A 19,507-nucleotide genomic window follows, 5' to 3' on the forward strand; every position below is an offset into this window, starting at 1 on the left:
CTCTCTCTCTCTCTCTCTCTCTCTCTCTCTCTCTCTCTCTCTCTCTCTCTCTCTCTCTTGCTCTCTCTCTGTCACTCTGTGTGTGTGTGTGTGTGTGTGATATTGTCAATTCTCAATATGTCAATTACAGCATTAAAATGAAAAGCGCTGCCCAAAACATGGCAACAACAGTAGGTCTCTCGAGAGGCATGTATGCATTTGTGTTTTGGCAGGGGTGTAAGCACAAAATAAATTTGCACCGGGGCCTTCACCATGATGTTACCTCTGAGTCTATCACCCGTTAATAATTTTTCGATGTGCAACATTCCATATTAATGTTCCATAAACATTCCTTCCAACATTTTAGTTCGAGAGACATTCCATCAAAACGCTTGTTTTTATTGGAAAACTTGTACATGTTATGTTGTATTGTGGGATAAGCAACATAAATATAGTGTTTTAGATCAACTCTCAGTACTTTGTACATAACATTTTTTGAAAGAGGAAGCAATGATTGGGAAAGACAATCTCGTGTTCATCTCTATTTTGGCTCTTTTTTCCATCAAATCTTAAGTTCAATGACATAAGATCATAAGTTGCCACAAAAGTTTGCTGATGTTGGCACTCTTCTTGTTCTGCGGTTCCTGAATTTCAGAATCATGCGTGCCAACCCTAACTAAATTTCACTTGGTGTGCTATGCTCGCTGATAATCGTCTGTTAAAACGTGATCTGAGAAATTCACCTGTTTCATTCTCATTGTTTATGTAGGATACCATTGCAGATGCTTGCAGACAAACCAACTAAGTTCAGAGTCATTCTTAGGCCAGCATATTTTGTCCTCATAAAGTGAAAACAAACATGCCTTCTGAATTTGACACACCACAGGTACGAGCACCGTTTAAAATGATGCCAAATTTATATATAAATACAAAAAGCAAGACTTAAAATTATTATTTTTTTAATCAAACCGCTCAGTGTGCTTTTAATTGCTGTAGGAAAGCCTGGTGACTAAAAGCAGGCTTAATTTTGTTTTTTGTTTTGTCAGTGATCTGTTATTGTTTGCAGTCAGACTCCTGCATGATGATGTTCGAATAAATACATAAATAGAATTGGCGTAGATCTTATGGCTAGGTTTGAGGGGATTTTTTTTTAATCAACTAATACAGGACCTGATATGGAAAAAAAAGTTTCAAAAACAAAAAGCTCGTAAGGGAAGTTCACTCTCTCTTTATGTCGTTAAATCGATGATAAATCCACAAAACACAAATTTAGGGGTCAAGTTTCACAGTTCTGAGCTGCAACCGGTAAATTGAGTTCTTGGAAGAATGCTTTCCTGTCTGTTTCCAATCAGCTTTCAACATTTTTTTTTCTGTTAGTGTAGTCACATGACCTTTAGACTGACGGAACAAGTGTTGCAGCAATTCCAGCACTTTCATCATAGCTGTCGGAAAGCCATTTTGGTTTGTTTTTTTGCAACTAACTAAGGTGGAGAGGGTCCTTCTTTGCACCAAAGAGACGGATTAAGAAAGAAGGAGAGCGGAAGCCAAAAGGCAAGAGGAAGGAGGAGCTATACCATTTAAAAGGAAGAGAAAGAATCAGAACAGATGGCGATGTGATCTGTGAGATCCACCACAGCGGGAAGGAGGGCATCAAAGGTCTGTATTCTTTTCTACTTAACTGCACATTTTATGAGAAGATAAGAAACCCTTTATTTGTCTCACAATGGAGAAATTCGAGTTATTTTTGTCAAAATGAATAAATTATGTTCATAGGACAATAAACCCAATAAGTTGTATTTCTTCTAGAATGCTGTGCCTCTCTCTTAATGTCTACTGGAATTGGCTACAGCTTAACCAAAGCCTTTTTTGTCATTGTATGGTCAAGATACAGTGAAATTGGGGTGCAACTCTAGGTTTGTGTTTCAAGAATGAAAAATCTCAAATAAATAATATTTGTCGCCACGCAAAACAAATTATGCAGTGCAATGGCTGTGAACCACAAATGCTAAAGGTACGGTAGCGCTGGAGTCAGAGATGCTGACTCTTCAAAGGACAGTACAGTGGAACCTTTTTTTTTTTTTTGGATAAATGCAGTCCAAAAAAAATCTAACTAAAATTTAATCTTACAAAATCCAAAGGAGTACAATATTTTCCCCCAAAAATAATGCAAATCCAATGGTATCCATTCCAGACAACCGAAAATACCAACAAAAACACATTTCATCGAGAATAACGATAATTCAACATCCAGAATATATTGCAAAATAACTATTAATGACTAGTGAAATGGATGAATGACACCTTTATAGAAAATACTTGATGTGGTCTCGAAAACTTTTTCTCCAAGTGTCGGCACTTCAAACTTACTTGGCTCCCATGGTCCCGCAATATGCAAAGAGTGTCGGTGTTAGTGTGAGGTCAGTGCGGTGATGGGTGGCCGAGTTTGTTTATTCTGGTCTTGATGGACCGAGAGCTCCTGCCACAAACTGATGGTGGATAGGTTGGGTGTTATTACTTGTGACTGCCCCTGTTCTTCTGATGCAATGGGACATTTCAACGTCCTTCACAAAGGGTTGGGGGCAGCCGATGATCCTCTGCGCTGTCTCGACCACTCTTTAGAGCGCCTTCTGTTCTGCCTCAGTGTAGTGGGATGGGAAAACAATGAAAAGTAACCAGAAAACAAACACAAAGTGCATAAAACTAAAATGTTTTTGCCTCTCATCTTCGGTTATTTTTGGCAGGTGTGAACACAGATTCCACTGGTGTGCGTGCGAGTGCCAGAAACAGGGACCATGCCGGACCGTCAGAATCGTTTGGGGATGCGACAAGCCCTCACCTTCATCACGGGCCTGGTGGAGTGTCTTTGTTTTGCAGGCATCTTATTTGGGTGGGCCTCACTTGTTTTCGTCCTCAAGAAGGAGAGTTACTTCAAAGATCTGTGTGTCAACAGCACAGGAATCAATGGCTCACAGGTTTTAGGTCAGCTTGCGATTCTCATACTTTTGATCTGGAATAAAAGGTGCAACATTGGCTTTTTCCTTGCCTCTTTCAGATTGCAGTGGACAAGATGAGCAGCTCTCCCTGGTCTTCACCATTGCATCCTTCATGAATAATTTTCTGACAGTAGCAAGTGGTTTCATTTTCGACCACTTTGGCACAACAGTGGCTCGGCTCTTGGGAATGTGAGTGCATCTTGACACAACTTGTTCAGTGCCATGATGGAGTTCACTCAGTTTGAGTGAAACATCCATACATGCAGCTGAAATCATACTAATGGTTGCCAATTACAAATATCAGCATGGTTTCCAAGAGGAGTGACTGAGAGGAGAGTGGCATCCAATAGACTGTTAAATATGGTAGGGATGGTTTGAAATTATTGATCAGTAATGCACATGACTAATACAGTGGATCAAGAAAATATTCACCTGCAATGACGAGGCTTTAGCGGTATGTCTTGGACATACATTTTGGCAGCTCAAACATATGAAGATTTGTAGGCATAAGGAAAATGCTGTATCAATTAGCATCCATTTTTCAGCAGGGCCTGGATTCATAGATTCAGTGGACAGGCCCACAGCTTTTGAGATCGGTGACAATGGCTTGATTTTTCATCACATTTAAGGCTTGTTTCATGCACTTGTTTTTTCATATATGCCGATACACTTTACAGTTCATTTTAAGATTCTTTGATTTGTTTTCGAATCTTAAAATGGTCTTACCTTACCTCTCTGAGCTCCTCTATCCCTACTCGGCTGCTCAGTGCCTCAGGTCAGCAGAACAGACGCTACCGGAGGTACCGAGGACTAGGCAGAGGCTCAGAGAGGATTGCACCTTTTCCCTCCCCCGTCCCTCCCTTTGGAATGACCTTTTGTCCTCTGTCCATTTTTAAAACTGGCCTTAAAACATATTTCTATTCTATAGCTTTTGGCTCTGCATTGTTTCAATGTTTTATGGTGTCTGATGTAGTAGTGTGGTTCATTTATTGTTTCTACTGTCGTTGTTTTTGTATGACTAATTTGTACTGCATGTACAGCAGTTTGTCTGCAACAATGGTTGTTTTAAAGTGCGCTATAAATAAAGTTAGTTGAGTTGAGTTTTAGGGTAGGATGTATCATTGTTGCATACTGTATCTGGACTTGGCATTATTTGTCCACGTTTCCTTGCAAAAGCACTCAAAACAGGACAGATTGTGTCTTCGGGTCACTCCACTTATTTTAAATTTGATTTTGGCCTTGGTTTTGACTAGGAGATTCCAACTCTTAAATTTTTTTCGAATTAAGCCAATATTTTGTTGAATTGGGTGTATGCGTCGTGTCATTAACATGCTGAATATTCTCTTCATCTCGTCTAAAGATTTTGGTCTAAAATGAAGCCCTACCCTAAACTTTAAACCACGATGCTGCCATGTGTTGTTCCTCTGGCAATGTTGCTGGGTTACAGCCTAAATATAGGAGACCTTGTGATTTTTTTTTCTTTCGTTCACGGTGTTTATCCATTATATGAACATGATGGAAGGAGGAAGGATAAGAAGCAGATGATGAAAAGTCGCAGTCGCTTTCATGAGAAATGGTAATGTCTACATAGACACCTAAAAGGGAACCCAGGGAGCACTGAAATGGCTGAGAGTGAAACAGGTTATTTTGCGTGGTGGTGTTGTTGGGAGAAAGGGATCGAATTACATAAATGAAAGCAGTACAAGAAAATACCTGATAAAGGATAAATACACTGTAAGAAGGAGTTATCGGAGAGAAAAATGCATGTTTGGCTGACAGTGCGCAGTAACTATTTTGTCATGTCAACAGAGCTGTAGCTCCAGAATAATCCAAACCAACAACAAAAATATACTGACACATGGAACGTCCATGTGTTTCCACTAAAACAGGGTGGAGGGAAAATACAGGGCCGAGGAATGCTCATAGCTTTTCCCAGCTCTATACTTCACAGCTTGATGAGTTGAAGGGATCTACTGTTTTGTGGGTTGGTACAAGAAATAAATGGAAAAACAGGAGCCCCAGGGGGAGTCGCGTCACGAGGCTGGAAATTAAATCCACAAGTGTTTGTACAACAAAATCTTTTGAGAAAAATTGAGATAGTCTGCATAAAAGGGTTATACATTTATGTGTTTTGCCTTTTTTTAAAATTGAAGCTTAAAGTACACGAAAATCACATGTTTATATTTTATTTAAAATCAGTTGTGGTGGTGTATAATGGCCAAATGCTGAAATAGTCATTGTTCAAATACTTTTGCATAAAAGATGTGTGAATTCTTCTCTCAATTTCTCTCAGTGTGTACTGTATTAGTTTGAACATGTGTACGGTACATATTTTGTCAAAATCCACAAATCCAAAGTCTTTATTATGTTGTTAGTTTTAAAAAACATTCATTGATCATGCATGTAATGTGTTTATTTCAGAGGTTTCCACACTGTCGGTACCTTGATGGTGGCCTTCTCAAATTCAGGTAAAACAAAACAAAAAAAACAAAACAAAACAAAACACTTTTTTGTCTGAATCCTGAAAGCAAGTGAGGATGCTCATTTATTTGCCTTTTTTCCATCAGCTCTGTCCGTCCTGCTTTTCCCAGCCCTCTCCTTCATTGCTGTGGGGGGCATTATGTTGCTCATCACCAACATGCAGGTAGGTCCGAAATATTTTTGTCAAGCAAGTCTTATCCTGGAGGGGTTGTTTAAAGCACCAGGAAAATATTTGACATGAGAAAAATCTCACGGCACACTACCAAACTAAAAAGTCACATATAGCATAGTAAATAACTAAAATAATGTTCAATTATTGTTCAGTTTACTCACAAATTTATTCACTACATTTGACCCATCACAGTATTCGACACAGCAAACCCATACCGTTAGGAGCAGGGGAATGGGGAAGGGGAGCCAAACCTTGCACGGGCACACACAAGTCCATGTGCACGTGTACATGTGTGCGCATTCAAAGAACTCAAATTACTTCCAAATGAACTCCTAAAAAGCTTCTTTTCGTCATCTTGGTTCATTGGTGGATTACAGCTATTTGGTGCATACCACCACCTACTGTACAGGAAGCAAAAAGCGTTTCCATAAATAGCCAAGAGAAGCAAGCCTGCTTGTTTTCAGCCCCACGGACAAATACACGAGATAGTCAGGGCGTGTTTCTGTCAGGCGTCAGCAAAATGGGCATCCGTCAGTGACGACTGAGAGGTCCGTCGGTACTTGACCCGGTTCGTAACGAATACACTGATGGGCCTAAACCCACCTTTGTCAGTGCTTTGACCATCATTTCTTTCAATAAGTTTGAATTTACCATCATTTGTCAATCATCACCAAAATGGGCGTCGGTCAGTGACAGACTGACAGACCTTCCATCAATAGTTCCCACCTCTGCAAAAATGTGTGTCTAGCCTCACTGTGCTACCACGTCAGTCTATTCTGGGTCAGAATCAGGAGTGCTGGCCACTGTAAATAAACCTGTATTAGCAATTGGGTTGGTTCTTTCAATGATCAGATTTCAGATTCCTCCTCACTGGGCCAGACCACTGTCCCTCAATGATGTCAGCATTTTCCATCCTCTGACTGGTTGGTCAGAGCAATATATTTATATGTAAATATATTTACATTAAATATATTTTGAATATATTTAAATATATTCAAACATACTTGCAAGCATGTTTGAAAGTACTCGCAAGTACATTTGAACGTATTTGTTTGCAAAAAAATTCCACATTGGCAGTTCCACGCTTCCGTACAAAACAGAATTCACTGTACATTTCTCTGCATGTCAAGCCCCGTCAACCAATGCGGGGCGTATGTGCAAGGGGTAACTAAGGTCAACTATTATGTTGTGCCTGCCCTCATGATGACAAGTTTGAAAAATACGGCATCAGTGTGAACAACCTTTTCTAGTGAACATCGTATAAAGGATAGATAAAGTACAAACAAAAAAAAAAACCCACTACCAGCAGCAGAGAACACAGCAATATAATACATTTATTTCAACTTCTCCCCTTGAAGGTGGGAAACCTTTTTGGCACCCGTCGTTCCACCATCATTACTCTCTACAACGGGGCCTTTGACTCTTCCTCAGCACTCTTCATAATCATCAAGGTGAGAGATTTCCCATCATTACCCAAATCATGTGATTTATCTAACCTCATATATAATACACTGATATTGATCTTGCCTTTTTTCCGATACAGTTGCTATATGAGTCTGGCATCTCTCTCCGTGCCTGTTTCCTGTTCCTGTCCATCTGCAGTGTCATTCATGTGCTCAGGACTTTCTTCCTTTTTCCCAGAACCATCATTCCATACCCACTGCCTGATGACTACACATATGGGTATGAACAGGAAGGACTTGTCACATTATTCTTTATGTATATGCAAAATGGCCATTTTTCTCTTGGCAAGTGTAAATCTCGTATATTCATGGATGGGAAGCATGACATGTAAACAAGTACTCATAGAAATCTAACTCGCGCTGTACTTTGACCTTAGGCTGTCCTGCAGTAAGCGAAAAAGGGCCAAGCAGTCTATGAATGTGAGCTCACAGAAGACCACAGAGACAGAACCATTTGCCAACAAGGCACCTGCGAAACAAGGTCAGTGTGCAATTGCAAGTTTCCAATCTTTTCGAACTCAGGTTTCATACAGACACATGTAGAGCTCAAATTTAACTTCAGCATCCCATTGAAAATGTTTGAGATACAGAAAGGCATCAGCCACCGAACACAGGTTTTTCACATTTCCTGAGGTTCTCTTTTAAACATCTTGTAAGGGTCATATTTCAGTTGGTTCAGTAGGGAAATAGAAAAAATTACAACTCAAGTCACTCCTATTATAATGATGGTGACTACCTATTTAATAAGTGATGCGGGTGAAACATGTCAAATTGCTTGTTAGCCAGTGAGATAGTTCTAGCGAATATTAAATTAATAATTTTAACCACAACTTATATTTATACTGTTTACAGTTCTTTTTCTGAAACATTTATTTATTTTGTGCATGCAACACTGTTTTTTTTTTCTCTACCCCCCCCCCACCACCACCACCAATTTTGCTGCTGTAGACTGCAAATTTCCCCAGTGTGGGACAAATAAAGGTTATCTTATCTTCTTATCTTATCTTATCACAATGGCTTTATATAGCAGTGAAAATATGGCACCTCTCAAGCAATAAAGCAACAGGTCATTAAAAATGTATTAGTGATATTGAAAACTAATATTTGCGAATGGTCTGCTTGCTTTGGTGTTCATCCTTAGGAATTTTTTTAATCAATCCATAAATCCCAGCTGCCATGTTTGGTAACCGGGATGAAATGCGTGTTTATGTATGTTTCACTGAAGAATTGTTAAATACAATAATTACTTGGTGAAAGATCCATCCTGAAGAAAATATGATCAATTGTCCCGTTTAGGTCTGTTGGTCAACCTTTTTCGGAACTAATGATTTTGAAATCTCTGCAATTTCTTGTCTCACCCAGAGAAAACTTTACGTGAGTGTGTTCTATCCAGATTATTCATCTGGCACGTAATTTGGTTGTCGGTGATCCAACTGCGACATTATCTGTTCATTGGCGCCCTTAACCCCATGCTGCAGAAGCTAACTCATGGAGAGCCTTCACTTGGTAAGATCATACTTCATCATGTGGCCTTCAAATACTACAGTGGCATGCAATTCAAATATACACAAACAAGCCTCCCCGGTAGATAATCAAAACATGCACGCATGCCCTGATGACCCTGATATTAAAAAAGACATGGCAGGGCACAGAGAAACCATATGAGGAAAAAAATTACTACAGTAATTGTTCATTTTCTTCTAGTTAATGGTCCCAGAAAGACACATTACACAAATTGGCACTGTGAAGTTGACAGTAATCCTCATTTAAATGTATAAACCTTTGTCACTGTGTTGGCAGTCAGCCAGTACATCAACGCCTTTGCCTTTACCCAACTGTGTGGGGTGTTGTGCGCGCCTTGGAATGGCCTCATCATGGACAGAAACAAGCGCAAACCTCTGCCTGAAGGTAATGAACAACAAGCACGTTTGCCTTTATAATCACCAAGAAAAAAATTAAAAATTAACTAGTGGAAATATTAGTAGCCACCAGACTCAGTGGGACGTTCATCAGGGTACAAAGTAGAACCCACTGAATAAATACAGTCAGGCCAAGTTTCAAACAGGCAAATAGATAATAGGAATCCATTCGCGTATTTCCAACAAATGAAAAAGCTGTATGAACCATTTTAGGATACATCGTCTAAAAAGCCACCAACAAACAGTACATTATTGATGTTACAGTTGATGTATAGTCTAACTATCATGCTACTGTATCAGGTACTGGGGGCAATGTTGTCAGAGAACGGCAGCGTCGTAATGTCAGACACATGCGTCCAATTGGAGAGGGACTGACAGTGATGTAGAATTATGTTGGTGGAGTAACAATTGGGTGGAGACAATGAACATCAGGGCATGAGGCTGACAAATTTGTCAGGGTGACCATTGTCCCACCGACGTAATGCGTGTTTTGGCCTCCGGACTCCGGGGGCTGTACTATGGTCTAGTGCCTCTCGAAGGCAAAACATCATATTTTGAGTCATTTCACAGCTGCTGACAGTGAGCTGATGAAGGTGAACGGCCAACTCGGCTGATTCCTGCTAATATATGGATGGGGGTTGGAGGGAGCACCTGTCCCATATACACTCAACGATTGCCAAACGGCTGCATATGTGTCAGAACTACAATACAATGACGGCCAAACGTCAACATTAAATCAGATGATGACAAAAAGGATCAGCACTAGTACAATTTTTTTCTTCACCTTGAGGAGCATTTCCACATGCTGCTAGTAATTGCGGTTGAAGCGCAGAGTCACAGTCCTAGTCATTGTTTTGGAGGGGGTTATTTGATTGAGGGGGTACTGCATGCTGCTTGACGACCTGAACAAGCTTTCCGTTCTGAGCACAGTACTCTAAATAAATTTACTGGATTTATAACAAAGTGAATGTAAAGCACACACTCTTTCAAAGTGGCGTGTAGTTGAGCTGTGCACATCTCACTGGCGTTAACTTCCGAGTCCACGGCACAATCAAAGTGTGCCATATTTTCAAAATGGATCTCTATGGAATTCTCTAGTCTCATGAAAATTCCATGATCGGGAAATTGGGGTATCCTCAGACTTCACTGAATCACGCCTCTATGATGGTTGCACACATATTTCCAGGTTACGAATGGTGGGTGTGTAAGAAGCCTAGACGGTAGAGTCGCCACATATTAAAAACGCATAAAAAATGCACGGACGAAATTGATTTGAAAATGCCAACGGGAGAATATCCTCCAAAATGGAGCAAATTCTGAGTTTTCTTTAGCAGCATTGAAAGATAAGCCTTCCAGAGGTGCGGTCTAACCAGCGGCAAAATCTCAGTTTTTACGTTCTGGTAGGAGGCTACATCGGTGCTTCCAAATACGGTAACTGGTCATTTCCCATTGCAGCAGGACTCTTTCACACTGAGCAAATGTGTGCACGAAATAGGTCCATACGTGTTATTGATCATTTACTTTGTGGTTTCCACCCGTATACATGAAATATCTGATGTTCTTGTGACACTGCTCTCAATCTTTATACGGTGGCACCCGGTGAACCTTCTCCGGTATTTTGTCGTAACTTACGCCCAAAGATTGTTGCACGTATTACTCCATTTTCCTTTTGCCCATTAAATGAAAGCAGCAAGCTTGCAACATTTAGGCGGTCTTTACAAATTAAGATATTCAGCTGAATCCTTTTGCGTTCCTTATCAACGGGTACACGATGGAAACTGTACCAATTTTCACAACAAAATTACCTTTCTTGCAATCGTTTCGATATCAGAGCCTCCGGGAATAAGGTGGATTGTATGGGCAGGAATTACATGCTGGTGTTAAAGCTTGTCATTAAACGAGCTGCTGTGACTCTATAGTGAAATGGAGGAGGTGGAAATTCAAAGGCCACAAACTACATTTAACAGATAGCTTGTCAATGAAAACTGAAATGCAAATTACTTTGTTGTTGGTTTGTTTTTTGTGTGTGTAGGTATGAGTGAACAAGAGGCAGACCTGAATTCCTCAGTTCTTTCTCTCTTCCTGACATCGTTGATGGCGTTGGTGTTTTCAATTTGTGCCGCTGCACCACTCTTACAACTTCAGTACTTTACCTTCATCATCCAAGTGCTCAATCGCTCGTTCCTGTATGGTGGCAATGCAGCATTCCTCAGTGTGGCGTGAGTAAAACTGCACACAAAAGTTTTGCAATATCTCCCTTAATACTGTACCTTCAAAAAGCAAGAAAAGTTGCCATGAGATGTATTGTTTTGATTGATGTTCATGTGTTCAGCAAGATGGATGCATGTCATCATTTGTTTCTCTTTTTTTTGTCATTGAGTCAGAGAGGCTCGATTTCCCCAACCCAAGAATGCTAACATAATCTCTTCTTATTCATTCGACATGAGCCAGAAAGTAGTCTCATAACTAACATACCGACAGACATACAGACAAAAAAGTGTGCTCCACACTTTTTTGGGGAGGAATTTCTATTCTCTATTGTTTTGATTTTTACACCTCAGGCCACCAGCAAAGGTGAAGCTTTTTCCCACATGAGCACTTTGAAACGGCAAATACTTTGGAGAGTGTCCGAATTCACCCAAACATTGTCAGATTGTTCAAAATGCTGATGCTCCGCTCGTAACTGGAACACGTAAGAGGGAGCACATTACTCCAATTCTGGCCTTCATCCACTGACTATCTGTGCGCTTTTGAGGTCATTTTAAGAGTCTGCAACTTGTTTTCAAATCTCTGAAAGGTTTCACAATTTACGCTCTGAACTCGCTGAGCTGCTTCATCTATACACTCCTGCCTGGGGCATCAGGTGCTGCTATTTTTGTCTGACTGCACACCTTTGATCACATTGTTCGGTGCTCAGCACACTGTGGTCTAATCCAAAACCATCAAAAATATGGCTTTATTAAAATGTTTGTGTTGTGTTGTGCTTTTTTTTTTTCTTTTTGTGTGCATCTAGTTTCCCATCATGCCACTTTGGAAAGCTGTACGGCCTCATCATGGCTATTTCAGCAGTCTTCTCTTTACTGCAGTATGCCTGCCTTGCTTTGGTAAAGTCTGTCCTGCATGGAGATCCTTTATATGTGAGTATGCAGTCACACAAATCTTGAATAAATTCCTGAACAAATTCCTTCAGGCACTCCCTTTTATTCTCATGTGCCTGTAGGTGAACATCGCTGTGACCCTGGTGATTCTGCTCGCCTTTGTCCACCCGCTGTCTGTCTTTTTGCACTGTAGAAATCTTGCATCGCAGCGCGCCAAGAGTCAGCTTCAATAGCAGTAAAAGCGGACTTGTGACAATTTCTCAATTCTCACAATGACGCTGACACAGTGACTGTAACATCAATACTGTTCTGTTGGTTCTTTGATTTTTAAATGATTCACCAAGTTTTTTGATTGTGTGTTTCGGATTCCTATGTTATGTTTTGTGTGCCGTCAGCAAACCCAAAACGGCTGCGTGTACTCACAGTTTTGCTTTATTTTGGACAACCTTATGTTAACTTTGTCTCTCCACTTTTTTTTTTTACTGTAGAAAATATAGAAGCGTATTCTGAATTCTTGACATATTTGGTAATGTTATGAATTTGCCAAAAGTGTAACTTAGGCTTCTGTTTTAAACTGAAGCAAAGTTGCAGACTCAACAAAGCAGTTCACGACTCAGCTATTCCACCTACTGCACATTGTAGTCGTCTACGAAGTTAACAGACCTCATTTTGTAAATATAGAAATGAGACAAGCATGTGGAGTTTTAACTTTCTCAAAAAGTTTCACGCGATGAAGAATGAACATTAATTGTGGGGGCATTTAAAAAGATATGAAGTGAAATATCTGAAATGTGTCCTTGTTTGTGTGCTGTGAACATGACTGAACTTTGGACAACATGGTCAAATTATTCTTCTAATGCACTAGCTGATTCCCTCTACAGCAGTGGTTCTTAACCTGGGTTCGATCGAACCCTAGGGGTTCGGTGAATCAGTCTCGGGGGTTCGACAGAGCCTCTGTCATGGAGGTTAAGACACACCCAACTCAACATGTCAATTAGTTAAGATACGCCCGCTTGGCCATCACTCGGTGGTTCATTTTGTGCATAATTAAAAAACGTATACTCTATACTTTACTAATTGTGTTTACTTTTTTTTTGTTTTTAATAAATGCGTTTTTTTATGTCTTGAATTTGTAAAAATAATAATAATAATAATATTTTTATTTTTCATGAATGAAGGGTTCGGTGAACGTGCATATGAACTGGTTGGGTTCGGTACGATAAACAAGGTTAAGAACCACTGCTCTAGAGGTTAATCTGATATCACTTGAAAAGGTCTAAATCAAGTAGGGCTCTCCTTAGTGGTTCAAATTAATCTAGAAGGGCCTAAATCAAGGATTGTAAACTCCGGTGTTTGAATTTTTAGAATTGCAAATACTCATGCCAATTATTCAGCCATTTATCAAGCCAATTGTCATGGAATTCAATTCATTGAACCTTATACCTTTCATTACTCCATTAGACACGGCACACCCGTTACATCATAAGTGCTCATTTCCCCCCAACAGTTTTTTCCTCTTGCATCATGTCACCGCTCCACATGTCAAGAGCAAAACATCTTTGTCATGATCCAGTCCTGTTTGCTTTGTTTCCTCAGTCTCCCACTGGAGAGTAGGCATTTCCTTACGAACCGCACATGACATGAATTTGCCCTTGTTACCTACTGCCTTTAAAAAGCCATGCCACGCTAATGACTGCTGTTGGAAAATTTGCCTTGCCTATGTCTAGAGTCTCTCTAGATGCTTGATGTTCATACCTCGTAGTTTCTTTGTTCCATATAAGTAGTATTTCGGTTGATAATTATCGTCTTGGTTTGTATTATATGCACTTTGGGTTTTCTTGTCCATTTTTGACAAGCAAATTTTGTTTAATGCCATCTAATCTCAAGGCGCACATAGACAAACAATCATTCGCACTCACATTCATACCGAGGGACAATTAATGTGTTCCATGAACCTGCCATGCATGTTTTGGGAATGTGGCAAGAAACCAGACTACCCGGAGAAAACCCACGCAGGCACGGGGAGAACATGCAAACTCCACACAGGAAAGCCGGGACCTGAAACTGAACCCTGCACCTTTGAAATGTGAGGCGGACGTGCTAAACAGTCAGGCACCGTGCAACCATACCTGCCATCATTTTTATTTTATTTTTTTTAACCTACTACCTCAACTTAAGAAGAAAAGAAATAGAGAGAGAAGAGAACAAGAACAGCCATTTACACTCACAGTCACTGAGTAGGAACTGAACGCACGTTGCCTGTACACAAGTTAGTGTGTCACTACACTAACAGACTCAAGAAGAATTTTTTTTAAAACTCTTGGGGACAGAAGATCCTCTGCAGCAATAAGTTGTGTCTGCTTCCAGAAATAACACAGACAACTTCACTGACCAAGTCTCTCACTGTGCCCCCGCTGCGCAACATGTTAGATCGATGCAAACCTGTCAATTCTATCACTTGGAATGTAAGTGCGTGTACATCTCCTACAGTAGCAAATTGCAGATGGAGCCTTTCACAACAGCAATGACAGAAATAGAAACAAAAGTGTCAGAAGCTGAGAATAGAAACAACAACCTAACACCTAACGTCAGTGTTGGTCTCCATCTGTTTTTAGGGTTGCTATTGGAAAAACAAAACTGTGCATCCATCAATGAACCGAGATGCTTATCGTCACGAGAGTTGCGGGCGTGCTGGAGCCTATCCCAGCCATCTTCAGACAGTAGGTGGGGGACACCCTCAACTGGTTGCCAGCCAATCGCAGCCGAACTATACTGAATGGAATGTCCATCATGTTTTGGTTGCTCCATACCACTCACAGCACTGTAAAACAGTGGTTCTCAAACTTTTATAACAAACACCACCTTGTAACACCATAATATAAAACAAAGTGGACATTTTATTAAACATTTTAACAAACATATAGAAAATGCGCATCTGGTTATTGTCATTGGGTTCATTCCACTTTGAGTCAATTTTCAAGTGTGATACGATGCTAAAACTTAATGTTGAATGACTCAAAAATTCAACAAAGTCTGGATGGACCTTGCAACGCTCTGTACACCCACATTTCATGTGCTTCATTCAATTCTACGCAACCTCACACTGCTTCTAAAAAGAATTGGATTTGATCTCAAGTCTACATTGTTAACAAATGAGACAAAAACAGCTTGCACACACAACACCCTTCCAAGTTTCAAAATAAACGTTGAGTGCAACTTCTGATGGTTTGTCTCCCCACTGGCCTGATGTACATTGTTGGCCAAAGCACACACTGACCACATACTGTAGAAGGTCTTCAGCTGTGAAAGATGAGTTTGCACGTGTGAGAGATGGCTATCGACAGTCGGCGACACATTAATAGAATCAAGACAGATCCTTTGAACATGCTGTGTTTACACCAATTCAAATGTCAGCGTGCCTGTGAATCACGTTGACACAAGCGGGCGAGTGAGAGAATGCATCATTAAGGGAGGAGAGGCTGGTGTGGAGTGTGTAGACACACGTTGCATCTACAAGATACGCACATGAGGTGAACTCACACACTTCCTCCTCCTCCACGGAGTCTGGCCGGTTTACCCAGAGGCCAAGAATATTGTCAAAGAAATCTCCCAATCACGCTTCCAAAGCTGTTGCACCACCCCGTGGGTAAATACTTGCCAAAGTCAGTTAGGATGTGATGTACAATATGCATCCGCCAATCACTTGCCAAGAAACGTTGCTGTCGTAAGCATCCTGAAACATGGAATTTCAGTTTGGTAAGTGTATTTGCTTGGGAACAGATGGAGTGTGTCATGCTGGTACTCACCTTGACCCATGTGGGTGATGACGGATCAATTTATGAGTAACCCCAAGCCTTGTCGCGGAAACCCACGTCCAGACTGTATTGTTTTCCATCTTTTCCAGAAAAATACACAATCCGCTGAAAGATATTGGATAGCCTCTCATTAGTTTGATTTCTTGAAGTAAACATTAGCTTTTTTTTCTTTTTTCAACAAATAATGCCGATAGGAGTAAGCCATTTGGCAGCTAGCTAGGTAATAGCTAACATTAGCACTCAACCCCTTTGCTTGGACCGGATGGTCACTTGCTACTCTTTTTGCTCACTCATGCCCATGACTACCAATGTTCAATTCCATTGTCAAATTTACATCATCTTTGTCTGGAATAGAGAGTTTTTCCTTGACATCACGTGCATCTGGTGTCATGTTGGAGGTCATTGGTGCTTCCTGAGTGGTAAATTTGTTTAGGTCCGTTTCTAAAAAAATCTTAGAATTGATTATCCGATCAATTACTTCATCAATTACTTGGGCAATTGCCCCAGACTCCATACGCTTCCCCCAGTTCCCCCCCGTCCATGAGAAGAGTTGACAACCTCTTGGCTGTCTGAAGTCTACTGCACTATCAAGGGTCTTCATGTAGCGCATGCATTTGTGCAGGTTGAATGTTCCTGCCCTCTCAAGTTATGTTGCTCGGCACCGCTCTGATTGTCTTTTTGGTGCCTAATTTTGGAGACTATCCGATTGGATGGTGCCTTCCGAATTTGGAACGCCAGCAATCAACTTGCCTTATTACCCATTTCGGAGTATTTTCTAATTAAAAACCTCGACTTTATGTGTCTCCTCTTTGTGATTTCATGTCCCTTCTCTAATTGCTCAGTTTCATTCTCTAATTCAAATTGTAGCCTGTAATCTTCCCTCTCATTGTGGCCTTTCCTTCATCCCATAACACGGAGGGAGAAACAATATCATTGTCATTTATGGCACAGCCAGGACTGATTGAATTTCCTGTTTTATATTAGCATTTGCAGGTAAAAAACAAACACACAAACATTAAGTCTCCAGTATGTCAAGGTACTATCAGCTCTAAAATTAATTTCCACAGTAATTGGGCAATGATCCGAAATGATCATAGATCCTATTGTATTGCTCTTTACCCCGTACATGTGCGGTTTTGAAATTAAGAAATAGTTTATTCCCAAATAACTTCCATGCACTTGTTACATGAATGTGAAATTTTTATCGCTTGGATGGAAATGACGCCAGACATCCACCAAACCCAACTTGGCGACACGGTGGTCGACAGGTTAGCATGTCCACCTCACAGTGCAGAGATGCAGGGTTAGATTCCAGGCCCTAGCCTTCCTGTGTGGATTTTGCAGGTTATCCCCATGCCTGCATGGGTCCCTTGGTCTTCATGATGCTATTTGCTCCCCAATATTCTTTTGACAGATCTCGGAGAACATCACAGAGCAGGTGCAGTTATACTGAGACTAGATCACACACAGGCGGACTCTATTTATCCATCCATCCATTTTCGGATCTGCTTACCCTCACAAGGGTCGCGGCGCGTGCTGGAGCCTACCCCAGCTGTCTTTGGGAAGGAGGCGAGGGTACACCTTGAACTGGTTGCCAGCAAATCGCAGGGCACATATAGACAAACAACCATCTGCGCTCACACTCACACCTAGGGACAATTTAGAGTGTTCCATTAACCTGCCATGCATGTTTTTGGAACGTGGGAGGAAACTGCAGTACCCGAAGAAAACCTACACAGGCATGGGGGGGGGGGGGACATGTAAACTCCACACAGGAAGGAGGGGAGACGGAATCGAACTCTACACCTCCGCAGTGTGAGGCTGACGGGCTAACCACTCGCCCACTGGGCTGCCCAAATACAAATCCTGTCGTGAAATAAAGGGATAAAGAGTAAAAGTAAAAAGTCAAAAGAAAATAAATAAATACTCACTTCCCACCACCTTTTCAACCACAATGATGCTGTATTGTTAGATAACATAAGAAGGAAGGAGCCAAACATTGTCTTCTGCTCCCTTTCTTGGCTCTTCCTTCGGCGAGTGCCATCCCTCCTCCTTTCACCAGGGAGGCTGACGTCTGACAGCGGACACAGCCCTGCCTACGCTGCCTGGTGGGCGACGAAGCCGCCGCCAAGTATAAATAATGCTTGCGGGGACTCCCGAGTTTCATTCACTCCCCTGTGAAGCCACAGCGACTGAGTCCCCGGAGCCGAACGTCAGCAGAGATAGCAGCAAGCAGGCACTTTGTCGCCGCGCAGGCTAACTCGCTTTCGATTTTACTCATCATGGAGACTCGCTGGACCAAGAGGAGCTCCAAAACAGCCCACAACTTCAAAAGTGAGTTGCCGTGCACTCAACATGTTTGTGTTGCCTTGCATTTTAGATGAAACAAAAATGCATGCTTTAATTTTGATTATTTTTTTGTACTTAGTCGGGTGAGAATTTGAATAGCTGGAAACTTTCATGAACTAGGAAAAAAAAAGTGACTTTATTTTGTTCGTTTGTTTGTTTATTGAACATATAAACAGATAATGGAAACTACCAAATTGAAAATTGACTCTTACTAGAGAACTTATACAGTTTGGACAACTACATTTGAGCATAATTCTGACTAAAACAAACCAATTGCATTTTGATTTTATAGATTCAGACAGACTACTCAAGTCAAGGGGAAATTCAGCAACGCTACAAATGAATGCAATACAGTTGAATATGGAGATTCAATGACCTGCAATGGGTTAGAAGACGAAGAAAAAAAAAAGAGAACCCAGGGTGGCAAGAAGATGCTTTGTAGGTATTTTTGGATTGAGTGTGGGTGCATTTTTGTTATTTTAATAATCAGTTAGATCCAGTGGCGGGCCGTGCATTTCAACCTTAGGCCTTCAGTGACGTCACATATTATGAACACAATACTGTATAGGCTCGTCAAGCAGCACTTAATTTCAGGAGCATTTAAAACCATCAAGTATGCATTCACAATTAAGAGCAGTAAACTACATTTACAGATAGTCAAAAATAAAAAGATGATTTAAAAATACGAAATAAAATGCCACCCAAATTACGCTGTGTGATCTTAAACAAGTCTGTCCAATAAATTGCGCAATGTCGCAGTTTCATTTAAGACACCAACCAAACAATAACAAAACAAACTGTTCTTTGAAAATAAAGTAAACAGATCATTTGCATTTTGAAAATCGACGATACAACAGCAAATAACTGACATAACTGACTAACTAATAACTGACTAACAGCTGAGATTGAACGAACCTTCGTGCACGAAGGTGACTACAATGCGCCATTATAAATTGCAGGTGAGCAGATTTATTTGATACGTTTGTATCTTTGTCATTTTATTTCGTTACCATGAATTTAATACAAACGAAATAAAATGACAAGAAGAAATGTAAAATAAAATTCATTGACTCACCGATGTCGTGCCTGTTCACTGAGGTGCACATCTACGCGAGTGTCCCCAAACGTTTTTAAACGCACCGTAGCTTGTAAGTGCCCAGCTGTTTCCTTGCTGCCCTAGTAAAACAATCCAGTGTGGCTCCAAACACCAAATCGGTCAGTTGCAAGCAATAGGCATT

At 40.8% G+C, this 19,507-nt stretch overlaps 2 protein-coding genes and 1 long non-coding RNA gene across 4 annotated transcripts in view; 2 read left to right on the plus strand and 1 right to left on the minus strand.

The window, feature by feature from the left end:
- Window positions 1–1,412: 1,412 nt before the first annotated feature.
- slc43a3b (solute carrier family 43 member 3b) lies at window positions 1,413–12,890 on the plus strand. 2 transcript variants are annotated; one of them, XR_002169969.1, is made up of 13 exons: window positions 1,413–1,635; window positions 2,721–2,958; window positions 3,032–3,161; window positions 5,394–5,440; window positions 5,540–5,616; window positions 6,984–7,076; window positions 7,169–7,308; window positions 7,466–7,569; window positions 8,451–8,594; window positions 8,889–8,996; window positions 11,040–11,226; window positions 11,694–11,762; window positions 12,021–12,122. XR_002169969.1 is itself a non-coding variant. In XM_019884396.1 (13 exons), the coding sequence occupies exons 2-13, from the start codon at window positions 2,772–2,774 to the stop codon at window positions 12,336–12,338; spliced, it is 1,452 nt and encodes a 483-aa protein (XP_019739955.1). In that variant the 5' UTR covers window positions 1,416–1,635; window positions 2,721–2,771; the 3' UTR covers window positions 12,339–12,890. The 2 variants fall into 2 exon arrangements, 1 of the variants encoding a protein (XP_019739955.1); XM_019884396.1 differs by lacking the exon at window positions 11,694–11,762 and adding an exon at window positions 12,228–12,890 and having other exon boundaries at window positions 1,416–1,635; window positions 12,021–12,144.
- A 1,530-nt stretch (window positions 12,891–14,420) lies between these two features.
- On the minus strand, window positions 14,421–17,933 carry LOC109524447 (uncharacterized). Its single transcript, XR_002169964.1, has 2 exons — window positions 17,852–17,933; window positions 14,421–16,025 (listed from the first exon to the last, which is right to left on the minus strand). It is a non-coding gene; the product is annotated as an uncharacterized LOC109524447 (long non-coding RNA).
- Window positions 17,934–18,046: 113 nt separating this feature from the next.
- rtn4rl2b (reticulon 4 receptor-like 2b) overlaps window positions 18,047–19,507 on the plus strand; it is a 7,515-nt gene continuing 6,054 nt past the window's right edge. Inside the window, exon 1 of the mRNA XM_019884347.1 lies at window positions 18,047–18,254. Coding sequence (XP_019739906.1) covers window positions 18,203–18,254 — 52 coding nt within the window. The 5' untranslated portion in view covers window positions 18,047–18,202. The remainder of the gene's footprint in view (window positions 18,255–19,507) is intronic.

This window comes from Hippocampus comes, unplaced genomic scaffold (genome assembly GCF_001891065.2).
Source record: "Hippocampus comes isolate QL1 unplaced genomic scaffold, H_comes_QL1_v1.1 scaffold156, whole genome shotgun sequence".
Taxonomy (NCBI): domain Eukaryota; kingdom Metazoa; phylum Chordata; class Actinopteri; order Syngnathiformes; family Syngnathidae; genus Hippocampus; species Hippocampus comes.

Excerpts from the sequence above, each read along its gene's own strand:
- slc43a3b (XM_019884396.1), top strand. The coding sequence starts at position 2,772 with ATGCCGGACCGTCAGAATCGTTTGGGGATGCGACAAGCCCTCACCTTC. Across the intron at positions 7,309-7,465 it reads CCTGATGACTACACATATGG|GCTGTCCTGCAGTAAGCGAA; the intron begins GTATGAACAGGA and ends CTTTGACCTTAG. Across the intron at positions 8,997-11,039 it reads GCGCAAACCTCTGCCTGAAG|GTATGAGTGAACAAGAGGCA; the intron begins GTAATGAACAAC and ends TTGTGTGTGTAG.